General features: G+C 51.2%; 1 protein-coding gene across 2 annotated transcripts in view; it reads left to right on the top strand.

Moving 5' to 3' along the window:
- Window positions 1–5,964: 5,964 nt before the first annotated feature.
- The window catches only part of srpk3 (SRSF protein kinase 3), a 32,075-nt gene continuing 25,644 nt past the window's right edge, over window positions 5,965–12,395 (top strand). The window contains exons 1-2 of one of the 2 annotated variants that reach the window (XM_042004251.1): window positions 5,965–6,252; window positions 9,541–9,634. In XM_042004251.1, the coding sequence (XP_041860185.1) occupies window positions 6,243–6,252; window positions 9,541–9,634 (104 nt within the window). In that variant the 5' untranslated portion in view covers window positions 5,965–6,242. Of the gene's footprint in view, window positions 6,253–9,537; window positions 9,635–12,395 lie in introns of both variants that reach the window. The other variant, XM_042004250.1, reaches the window with a different exon arrangement.

The following is a 12,395-nucleotide window of genomic DNA, read 5'->3' as shown; positions in this document are numbered from 1 at the left end:
CTGGTTCTGACCCAAGTCCTGCAGCTTTCATCTTAGCCAGTTTGTGGTTTCAGCTCCGCTGGACCTGATGTGAACAATTGGCCTTCTCTTTGCACTTAACACATGAAGCAATAATCACCTGCAGGGTTAAAGTCCTGGAACCAGTATGGTTCTGCTTTTGGTTCTGATGTCAGGATGTTTGGATTCAGCCATAGATCATGACTATGTTTCCATGACAACTATGTTATAGCTGCTGTGGTGGTGTTCAGCTCTCTGTGGATTTGATCAGGATCTGACCTGGATTCCCGGTCCTGCCTGGCTCCTCCTGGTCCCTGGTGGTTCCTCTTGCTTCCTGGTGGACTCCCTCGTGTTCTTGCCATAGATGGAATGGCTGGACTGAATCCAGCTCTATAGAGCTGAGCTGAAGCCATGGACCAGGTTTTGGTGGACACTGTTCCTGCTGCCGGTTTCTGGTCCTTTCTTCTTCTGCTGATATTTTTGACTAGTCTTTGTGTTTTTTGACCCTGTGTTTGACCCATAGTTGTAGTTTTTCTAAATAGATCCTGCTTGCATGTGGTGATGATGATTTATGGTGCTTCTTCAACATAATTTTAAGTTTACCTTTGAGTTTTGGGGTGGGGCTTAAACTGTTCACAGACTGATTGGTCAAACTTTGTTACTGTTTTTTACTAAAATGATGAGTCATGATGAAGCTTTTCTACTTCCTGTGTACAGTTTGCTAACAGTGTGTAAATATGAGTCTGAGGATGAGGATGAAGAGGAGGTTGTATCTGATAGAAATGTTTTTATTATGCAGTAGGCCAAATTCAGTCTGTAAAAATAAAATTTTAATTTTTCTCATTTAAGTTTCTATTTGTTTTTTAACAAACAACAATAAAAAGAAAAGTAAAAAATGCTCAGTCACCACTTATCATATCAACAAAATAAAAGTTTCAGAAAAGAATTTCTTTTGCAAACATTCTGGGGGGCCGAAACTGGAGATGTTGGTCAGCAGGTCCAAACATTCCAGTGCTGCCAGAGGAAGCAGTTCCAGGGCCTCTGGAAGTTTTTGCATCCTCCGTCAGCTTGGCCACCATGTGGCACCGTCACCAGGGTGAATTCCAGCCAGTTTGTAGAGCAGAAGTGGTCTTCCGCAGTCAGGAATCCTTTGGTCGCCGTCACCACCTACATCACTGTGCTTTGGTGTTTTCCCCCAACAAGCATTGTCATGGTGACCCAGACACTTTCCATGTTGTCACGCTACTTCCCAGATGGCATGTTAAAGCATCCTGGTTCCAGGGTAAAGACTGGAAAGCAGACCCAGTCTATGAAACCTAAAGAGTCAAATAAAATCTGTGGATCATCTTATAATGAAAATTTTTTTCCTCTAAACTCTTTTAAATTTAAAAATAAAAAAAAACTCCATAAAGTGCCGCATGGTGGACTGTAGCAGGTCTGACTGTTTTTAGGCAAAACCTCTAGCCTGTCTGTCTCCTTAGACAACCTCAGTCTCCACCCGTAGCAGTCTGCCATCCATCCACCAGGAGACGGACCAGTCTACCAGGAGACGGGCCAGTCCACCATGAGACGAACCAGTCCACCAGCAGATGGACCAGTCTACCAGGAGACGGACCAATCTACCAGGAGACGGGCCAGTCTACCAGGAGACGGGCCAGTCTACCAGCAGACGGACCAGTTTACCAGGAGACGGACCAGTCCTCCAGCAGACGAACCAGTCTACCAGGAGACAGGCCAGTCTATCAGGAGATAGACCAGTCCTCCAGCAGACGAACCAGTCTACCAGGAGACGGACCAGTCCTCCAGCAGACGGACCAGTTTACCAGGAGACGGACCACTTTACCAGGAGAAGGACCAGTGTACCAGGAGATGGGCAAGTCCTCCAGCAGATGGCCCAGTCTACCAGGAGACGGACCAGTGTACCAGGAGACGGGCCAGTCCTCCAGCAGACGAACCAGTCTACCAGGAGACAGACCAGTCCTCCAGCAGATGAACCAGTTTACCAGGAGACGGACCACTTTACCAGGAGAAGGACCAGTGTACCAGGAGATGGGCAAGTCCTCCAGCAGATGGCCCAGTCTACCAGGAGACGGGCCAGTCCTCCAGCAGACGGACCAGTCTACCAGAAGACGGGCCAGTCTACCAGGAGACGGACCAGTCTACCAGCAGACGAACCAGTCTACCAGGAGACAGACCAGTCCTCCAGCAGATGAACCAGTTTACCAGGAGATGGCCCAGTCTACCAGGAGAAGGACCAGTGTACCAGGAGATGGGCAAGTCCTCCAGCAGATGGCCCAGTCTACCAGGAGACGGACCAGTGTACCAGGAGACGGGCCAGTCCTCCAGCAGACGGACCAGTCTACCAGAAGACGGGCCAGTCTACCAGGAGATGGGCCAGTCCTCCAGCAGACAGACCAGTCTACCAGGAGACAAACCAGTCTACCAGGAGACGGGCCAGTTTACCAGGAGACGGGCCAGTCTACCAGGAGATGGGCCAGTCCTCCAGCAGACGAACCAGTCTACCAGGAGACGGGCCGGTGTACCAGGAGACGGGCCAGTCCTCCAGCAGACGGACCAGTCTACCAGAAGACGGGCCAGTCTACCAGGAGATGGGCCAGTCCTCCAGCAGACAGACCAGTCTACCAGGAGACAAACCAGTCTACCAGGAGACGGGCCAGTTTACCAGGAGACGGGCCAGTCTACCAGGAGATGGGCCAGTCCTCCAGCAGACGAACCAGTCTACCAGGAGACGGGCCGGTGTACCAGGAGACGGGCCAGTCTACCAGGAGACGGGCCAGTCCTCCAGCAGATGGGCCAGTCCACCAGGAGACGAACCAGTCTACCAGGAGACGGGTCAGTCCTCCAGCAGACGGACCAGTGTACCAGGAGACGGACCACTTTACCAGGAGACGGGCCAGTCTACCAGGAGACAGGCCAGTCTACCAGGAGACGGACCAGTCCTCCAGCAGACGGAGCAGTCTACCAGGAGACGGGCCAGTGTACCAGGAGATGGGCCAGTCTACCAGGAGACGGGCCAGTCCTCCAGCAGATGGCCCAGTCTACCAGGAGACGGACCAGTGTACCAGGAGACGGGCCAGTCCTCCAGCAGATGGTCCAGTCTACCAGGAGACGGACCAGTGTACCAGGAGACGGGCCAGTCCTCCAGCAGGCGGACCAGTCTACCAGGAGACGGGCCAGTGTACCAGGAGACGGGCCAGTCCTCCAGCAGGTGGTCCAGTCTACCAGGAGACGGACCAGTGTACCAGGAGACGGGCCAGTCCTCCAGCAGGCGGTCCAGTCTACCAGGAGACGGACCAGTGTACCAGGAGACGGGCCAGTCCTCCAGCAGGCGGTCCAGTCTACCAGGAGACGGACCAGTGTACCAGGAGACGGGTCAGTCCTCCAGCAGATGGGCCAGTCTACCAGGAGACAGGCCAGTCTACCAGGAGATGGACCAGTCTACCAGGAGATAGACCAGTCTACCAGGAGACGGACCAGTCCTCCAGCAGACGGACCAGTGTACCAGGAGACGGACCACTTTACCAGGAGAAGGACCAGTGTACCAGGAGAGGGGCAAGTCCTCCAGCAGATGGCCCAGTCTACCAGGAGACGGGCCAGTCCTCCAGCAGACGAACCAGTGTACCAGGAAACGGGCCAGTCTACCAGGAGACGGGCCAGTCCTCCAGCAGACGGACCAGTCTACCAGAAGACGGGCCAGTCTACCAGGAGACGGACCAGTCTACCAGGAGATGGGCCAGTCCTCCAGCAGACGGACCAGTCTACCAGGAGACAAACCAGTCTACCAGGAGACGGGCCAGTTTACCAGGAGACGGGCCAGTCTACCAGGAGATGGGCCAGTCCTCCAGCAGACGAACCAGTCTACCAGGAGACGGGCCAGTCTACCAGGAGATGGGCCAGTCCTCCAGCAGACGAACCAGTCTACCAGGAGACGGGCCAGTGTACCAGGAGACGGGCCAGTCTATCAGGAGACGGGCCAGTCCTCCAGCAGACGGGCCAGTCCACCAGGAGACAAACCAGTCTACCAGGAGACAGGTCAGTCCTCCAGCAGACTGGCCAGTCCTCCAGCAGACGAGCCAGTCCACCACGAGACGAACCAGTCTACCAGGAGATGGGCCAGTCCTCCAGCAGATGGCCCAGTCTACCAGGACGTGGACCAATGTACCAGGAGACGGGCCACTCCTCCAGCAGATGGCCCAGTCTACCAGGAGACGGGCCAGTCCTCCAGCAGATGGCCCAGTCTACCAGGACACGGACCAGTGTACCGGGAGACGGGCCAGTCCTCCAGCAGATAGCCCAGTCTACCAGGAGACGGATTAGTGTACCAGGAGACGGGCAGTCCTCCAGCAGACGGACCAGTGTACCAGGAGACGGGCCAGTCCTCCAGCAGACAGACCAGTGTACCAGGAGACGGGCCAGTCCTCCAGCAGATGGCCCAGTCTACCAGGACATGGACCAATGTACCCGGAGACGGGCCAGAGTACCAGGAGACGGGCAGTCCTCCAGCAGACGGACCAGTGTACCAGGAGACGGGCCAGTCCTCCAGCAGATGGCCCAGTCTACCAGGAGACAAACCAGTCCTCCAGCAGATGGGCCAGTCCACCAGGAAACGAACCAGTCTACCAGGAGACGGGTCAGTCCTCCAGCAGACGGGCCAGTCCTCCAGCAGATAGCCCAGTCTACCAGCAGACGGACCAGTCTACCAGGAGATGGGTCAGTCCTCCAGCAGACGGGCCAGTCCACCAGGAGACGAACCAGTCCACCAGGAGATGAACCAGTCTACCAGGAGACGGGCCAGTCTACCAAGAGACGAACCAGTCCACCAGGAGACAAACCAGTCCTCCAGCAGACAGGCCAGTCCACCAGGAGACGAACCAGTCTACCAGGAGATGGGCCAGTCTACCAGGATGCTCCCCAACCCCTCCTTCACTACAAAGTGACTCATTCTCCTGGTGATTCAGACACAACGTGCGTCAAGATGTCCAAGTCCAATCCAAAGTTGTGTGTCAATATTTTTATTCCTTATGTTGTATTTTATTCTTTGTTGCATATCTGTTCAATAAAAAAGTTTTTTGCCTCCTTGTACCATGTTGAGCAATGCAATGCATTGTAGTGTATATTGACCGTCTAGTGACCATCGATGTTCACTATTTTTCAAGATGCATTGTGGGTAATTTTGAGTTCATTCAGACACAGCAGCCAAATCGCTCGTGATGCAAATATTTGCTCTCCAGTGTGGAGGCTGGGTGTCCGGGGTATCCGGGGTCCACCTAGGACTCGTTCATTCTAGGACCCAGCAGAGCGGGACCAGACTGGAGGCTGGAGGTCTGGAAGTGATGTTATGTAATAGTAATAAGTATTAATGTGTGGAACCTGCTGCAGCAGACTGTCGCCTTATTCAGCCTGAATGGAAGTTTTGTTCCACAATGACACAACATGTTTTACTGGTTGAGCTTCTGGTTCAGAACAAACATCTGCTTCTCCTGGAAATACAGATTAATCCTTCTAGGGAAAAATAAATAATCTGGAATGTGCGTCTTAATTCATGTCTGCAAACAGCCGTAATCTCTAACAGGTGGTGAACGGTGATATCTGATCCTGAACGAACGTCTCTTCTTCTCTGGTTTTATTCTGGACCGGTGGTGTCACCGTTTCTCCAGATGTTGTGCAGGTCAGAGTAGCTGTGGAGGGAAGAACGTTCTCCCACCACGTCTGGCTTTTAGAAATCCCAGAAGCTGCCTAGAACTGGACTACGCAGGTTTTTGTTCCTACACCAGGTTTAGAAATGAGGCCCCTGGTCTTTTTCTGACTGCGCCCCGGTCACGTGACCATCTGAGGACGCGCAGAACCCGCTGGGGCCCCCTCCTCCTCTAGACCCGCCCCTGCTGCTCCGTCAGCTCCAATTTCAACGCGATGGGTCACTGCGCATGCGCACAGTGCGGTGTCCGGTGTCAAACTGTCAGCAGCTGTTGAGATCGTGAATAAGACAGCACGTGAAACACACCCAGAACAATCTCCAGGTCCCGGTCCAGAGGGGGTACTGACCCGGTAAAGACAGACAGGTCGGATCGGAACCTTTGGACGGAGCGACCCGGTTGGACCGGCCCGACCCGAGCTGGGTAGCGGACCCTCGGAGCCTCCTGGGGTTTCAGGGGGATTTGGGAAGGAGACGGTTCGGACGGGAGAGACGCTCTGTACCGGTTCAGTTCGGTTGGACGACCCTGAACATGCTGATAGGTAAGTCATTTGGGACGTGCACGCGGTTAACTAATGAGCTATAAATAGCGGCACCGGGAGCTCAGAGACCAGCACGCAGGTTCGTTTTAGTTCGGTCCAGTTTCACTCCTGTTCGGTCCGGAAGTAAAGTCCGGGCTTTTTACTTCGGCTCCATGTGACTTCCGGTTCAGTTCAAGTTGTTTTTTTTCCTTGACACCTGCTGTACCTGTGTTCCGGCATGAGGCACGGGCGTGTTTGGGGTGGGGGGCACCCCACCGACCTTATGGGGACTTCCTATGATGGTGGAGGCAGCAACCAATCAGAGGCCTCCCCCCACAATCCAAACAGGTGCTGGGTCAGCGGGTGTCTGGGAATTCTCCCTCTGAGTGACTGTTTCTGTCTCTGTGATGTTAGCGGACAGGTGCACCTGGACAGGTGGACCTGTCCAGGTGACCCCTGCCTCCGGCCGGGGGGCTGCTGGGACAGACTCCAGCCCCCTCCGACCCTGCAGGGTTTTCTGTAGATGTTGAGCTGACGGAAACATGTCTTTAGAGAACTAGAGAACTAGCCCAGGTCTGCACCTACTTCACTCTACATTACCCAGCATGCACTGTGGCTCGGCAGTAACAGCATCTTGTCTGGATCTAAGGTTTCTGTGTAGGTTATGGCAGAACATCAGCTCCTGGTTAGGAGACGCGGAGATGAAGCATCTGTCCAGTGGGAGAAGATTTCTGTTATTTCTACGTTTTACAGCATTTTTCTTCATGTAGTTTGTGGGAGGGCCTGGCGTGGCGTGGCGCGGCGTGGCGTGACCTGGCTTGGCCTGGCACGGTGTGGTGTGGTGTGGCGTGGCGTGGCATGGCGTGGCGTGGCCTGGTGTGGTGTGGCCTGGCGTGGCCTGGTGTGGCCTGGTGTGGCCTGGCGCGGTGCGGCGTGGCCTGGCGTGGTGTGGCCTGGCGTGGTGTGGCGTGGTGTGGCGTGGTGTGGCATGGTGTGGTCTGGCGTCGCCTGGCGTGGTGTGGCCTGGCGCGGTGCGGCGTGGCCTGGCGAGGTGTGGCGTGGTGTGGCCTGGCCTGGCCTGGCCTGGCCTGGCCTGGCCTGGTGTGGCGTGGCGTGGCGTGGCCTGGCCTGGCGTGGCGTGGTGTGGCCTGGCCTGGCCTGGTGTGGCGCGGTGCGGCGTGGCCTGGCCTGGTGTGGCGTGGTGTGGCCTGGCCTGGCCTGGCCTGGCCTGGTGTGGCGTGGCGTGGCGTGGCCTGGCCTGGCGTGGTGTGGGCTGGCACGGTGTGGCGTGGCCACCCGCACACCTGGCACATGTAGGAGGATTTGAGCTCTAGTAGAACCGATGTCATTGGTAAAAAGTCAACTTTGACCCGTGGGGGCCTGAACCAGTCCATGAGGAACTGGCCCTCCCGAGCCTACGCCGGAACAAGTTCTGGTGCTGGCAGCCATCTTGCCACAGTCAGCTGACTCACTCATAACGTTGTTTTAATGATGCACTTTCTAAAGTGGTTTGATATAAACTCCAGAGATGTTGCTATGACAACGCATACTTATGAATAATTCTAGCCAAAGGCAGGGCGGAGCTTTAACCACATGGAATAAACAGGTGCAATGAACACACACACAGTATTTATCTTAAAGCAATATTTAGACTAAAACTCTTTAATAATTTGATTTATTTGATTTATTACATGTTTAGTTTGAACATATAATTAAAATGATTTAATTATAACAGTAATATTTATGTCATAACACATTATAATACATTTATAATCCATTATTCAGTTCTATGTCTGTAACATGTTGGACATAAAAGTGACATTTATTTGCAAAACAAAGTAGGTAGAAGATTTACATTTTATTTATTTATTTTTTTTTTTTACCCTGTCCTGTCCAGCATCCTAACATACACAACGGTGGTGTGTGAGCCATATTTTGCTCTACCAAGGGAGACATGTTATATACATGGCTGCCCTTCATATTTTTATTATTTTTATTGTAATCTTATTTTCTTTAGTCTTTATATGTCAGTTCCGAACCTTGACAAGGAGATAGAGGGAAAAAAAGGTAGAAAAGGACAGGATTAAAATGTATAAATAACAGTTGCCAAGGCTGCCTTAAACACACCACAAAAAAAAGCTATATAAACTACCACAGTCCTACATGATACATAAAGAAAACAGGATAATGGTGATATGAAAAAGTACAGTAGTCATCAAACGTACCTGCAGAGAAACATACCAACACACAAACATCAGCAACATCTAGTAGAAGCAGATGGAGAGACGAGCACGTTTGTGAGCATGCACGTGTCAACGTATGTGTGTGGCCTTGCAACAAGGAAGAAGTGTGTGCTTGCAAGGGGACCGTGATCACACCGCACCCCGAAGCATCAGCGGGGGACGGGGGGAGCCCGAGGCCCCAAAGGCCCAGCAGGTCCACAGAGCACCAAGCCCAGGACGGCCACAGCAGACAGAGCAGCGGCCCGCTCAGACCAGAGCAGAGGGGCCCCCAGATCGGAGCCCCCCCAGCGCGATGAGGCAGGGGCACCGGGCAGCACAGGGCAGCGGTGAGCAGGCCCAGCGGGTGCGGGCCGCAAGGAGGGCAGGCACCCCACAGGCCCAAGGGCCACCCATTCCTCCCAGCAGAGCCCTGCCAAGTCTATGCACCCCAGTGACAAGAACATGTCTGCAGGTGCAGGTGTGCAGCTTTAGCTTAAACCAGGGAGCAGCTAACACTAGCAGCGTGGTGGGGACTGTTTGCCATACTGTGTGCAGCTGATGTGCTCCTCCATCTTAACCACATCCTCCGACCCGATCGTCTTCCGTACCAGGTACAGGACCTCCACCGGTCTGATGGCTGTGATTGGCTGGAACTTGCTGATGCTGGCGAATGAGCCGCTCTGCTGCTCTGATGAGCCTTACTGGGCCTTCTGATGGAGAACACACCTAAGCTGCACGTTTACATCAATTTTCAAAGAAAAAAGCTGCAACTTCACTATGTTCAAGCATCCAGAATTATAGCCACGTTAATAACTTTAGTAAGAAACCAAACCATCTGTAAATCTGTCAGGATTTCAGACAAATAACAAGATTTATGTTTGTGCAGATTCCTCACCTTCACTCAGACATCACAGATTCCATGAGAGAGCAAACTTGTGGCAAAATGGCCGCCGGTGAGGACGTTCGGAACTTCACCATAAAGCATCTGGCCTTTGTATAGATATCTATGGAAGACCATCTCATTCAGTCTGAACATGTCCGACTGGAGTTTGGTGTGTGATTGCAGGTGTTTTGTTTTTCTCAGCAGCAGTCGGCACCGGTCCGGTAAGTGCTGCCTCCACTGGCAAGAAACATCGACGGAGAGGCAAAAAAAACCGGAAAGTCCGACCTGACACCAACCGGTGAGAAACCAGCCACACTCAGGTTGTTTTTGTCGTCTGAGGTGTTGTGGTTTGATACAAGTTCTGTTTCTAATTGGATCCAGAACTCAGATGGTTCTGCAGCAGGTGATTCTCAGGGCTCTGTCATTGGAGCGTTTTAGATTTTCTGTGAATGTGTGATGTCACAGAGTTACATGGTTGTCATGGTGATACAGAATTTGAAGTCACATAATGATCAGCTAGCGGCTCTAAGTTCAGCCAGCAGCTATAACATCAGCTAGCAGCTATAACATCAGCTAGCGGCTATAACATCAACTAGCGGCTATAACATCAGCTAGGTCTCTAAGTTCAGCCAGCGGCTATAACATCAACTAGCGGCTATAACATCAGCTAGCGGCTATAATATCAACTAGCGGCTATAACATCAGCTAGCGGCTATAACATCAGCTAGTGTCTCTAAGTTCAGCTAGCGGCTATAACATCAGCTAGCAGCTATAACATCAGCTAGCAGCTATAACATCAGCTAGCAGCTATAACATCAGCTAGTGTCTCTAAGTTCAGCCAGCAGCTATAACATCAGCTAGCGGCTATAACATCCACTAGCGGCTATAACATCAGCTAGCAGCTATAACATCAGCTAGTGTCTCTAAGTTCAGCTAGCGGCTATAACATCAGCTAGCATCTCTAAGTTCAGCTAACGGCTATAACATCAGCTAGCAGCTATAACATCAGCTAGTGTCTCTAAGTTCAGCCAGCAGCTATAACATCAGCTAGCGGCTATAACATCAACTAGCGGCTATAACATCAGCTAGCAGCTATAACATCAGCTAGTGTCTCTAAGTTGAGCTAGCGGCTATAACATCAGCTAGCAGCTATAACATCAGCTAGTGTCTCTAAGGGTGTGTCCCAAACCGCGCACTTCTATACTTCGAACACTACATTTAAGTGCTTAGTGCGCTGACACAGAAATTTCAGTAAAAACTCAGTGCACTGAAAGTACCCGGATGCTGCCCTAAACTCGGCCAAAAATCTAGTGCGAAACAATGGACACTACACGCACTAAACGGACGCCATCTTGCTGACGTAGCGGAAGGGGAGGGACTTTCAACCAGTTTTTCAGAGCTTGCAGCCACCGACTCAGCGGTACCGATGCAGGCGGAGGCTGATTTCTACTGTTGTAAGTATGAAGTTATTTGATCATAATTCTAATATAAACTGCAGCATGTTTCTTATCTCTTCTATCCCTGATGACAGTTATGGATCTGATCACTTGTTGGAGGCTGCAGTAGAGTTAGCAACGTAAATGTTAGCAGTTTTATAGTCGATTTCGCGGATCTAGATGGGCTATAAGTGTTAAAAATGATTAATGCTTTAGGTTCCGTATGTTTATTCATGATTGCTGAACCTCCAAATTAAGCACTGCGGGGTCTCTGGCGTAAACGAAATGGTCCTTGATCTGAAAACTGATTAGGAAACAGCGCTGGTTAGAGAACCGGCCCGTTTCCATGGTACCGCTGACGAAGCCATCGCTGATTGCAGACGCTTATCTAAAGTGATGTACAAAGTACCCATAAAGTACATAATACTGCTTGCTTTTATGTAAACTGCCATTCTGTGTTCACCGTAGGTCACTGTGGCATCAAACTACCGAGCCAGCAGTGGCACTGAGGCATTTACCACCTGCGGGCTAGGACGCTGCTGTGGAGAAGAGGAGGTGGCAAGAGAGAAATGTTTTAATAAAAATTTTAAATAAAATGTTTTCTGCATCCCTGTTTTAGCGTCTTCATTACTGCATTTCATATTTTAAATGATGATTTCTAGTATAATCGGTTTCCTGTTGCAGACGTGAACGTATCAGTGTAAACACCAATGAAAACAAATGTATAATGTAAAGTACTTTAATTCAGTTAAGATATCTTTGCTTATTTAAAAGCTGTTTTAGCATAAAAGTATGACATGCAAACACGTATGTTGACGTGATTTTGGATTTTGGAAGAAAAAAAAAGTATATTAACAGAGCGGCGCTGCTAAGCTGGTACGTCACTACCGGTAAGTGCAAAACGTTAGTGCTCAATTTGGATCAGGACTTACCCACGATAGTGTGCACTACAGAAGGTAGTGCTTAGTGCGCACTACGCACTACCTTCCAGTGCACTCATGTAAGTGCGCGGTTTGAGACACACTCTAAGTTCAGCTAGCGGCTATAACATCAGCTAGTGTCTCTAAGTTCAGCTAGCGGCTATCACATCAGCTAGCGGCTATAAGTTCAGCTAATGGCTGGTTTTAAATGTGCAAAAACGCTGCTTAAATTAATGCTCATTGTTTTATTACATTTGTTTACAAAACAAAGCTTTCAAGAATCACACAAGCAAACGCGCACATGTACACATGCACACGTCCCAACTCCTGCTACTGTCTGATCTGTGTCCTGACAGAAATGATCCAAAAGTAGAACCAGAAACTGGGACACCGATCCCAGCGACCCCACCCCCAACACACACTGAGGTTATTTAAAGGCAGCCCGGTTGACTCCCCCCAGCCCAGATCTCAGGTGTCATGTGGATCCTGTGTTCAGAGTGATATCATGACTGTAAATGCTGTCAGAAAACCAAAATAAATCCAGTAGGATAAATGACAATGTTGTTGGACTTTCCTTCTGCAGCAGAAGGAAAAACTAACTTTAAATGTTTAAGAGCGATGGGCTTGCAGCCTCACAGCAAGAAGGTCGCTGGTTCAAGCCTCGGCTGGAGGGAGGTTGGAACAGTGGCCTTTCTGTGAGGCG

The sequence above is a fragment of the Melanotaenia boesemani genome, chromosome 13 (genome assembly GCF_017639745.1).
Source record: "Melanotaenia boesemani isolate fMelBoe1 chromosome 13, fMelBoe1.pri, whole genome shotgun sequence".
Taxonomy (NCBI): domain Eukaryota; kingdom Metazoa; phylum Chordata; class Actinopteri; order Atheriniformes; family Melanotaeniidae; genus Melanotaenia; species Melanotaenia boesemani.
The sequence above is the reverse complement of the archived record's forward strand: the minus strand, read 5'-3'. Positions and strand labels throughout refer to the sequence as shown.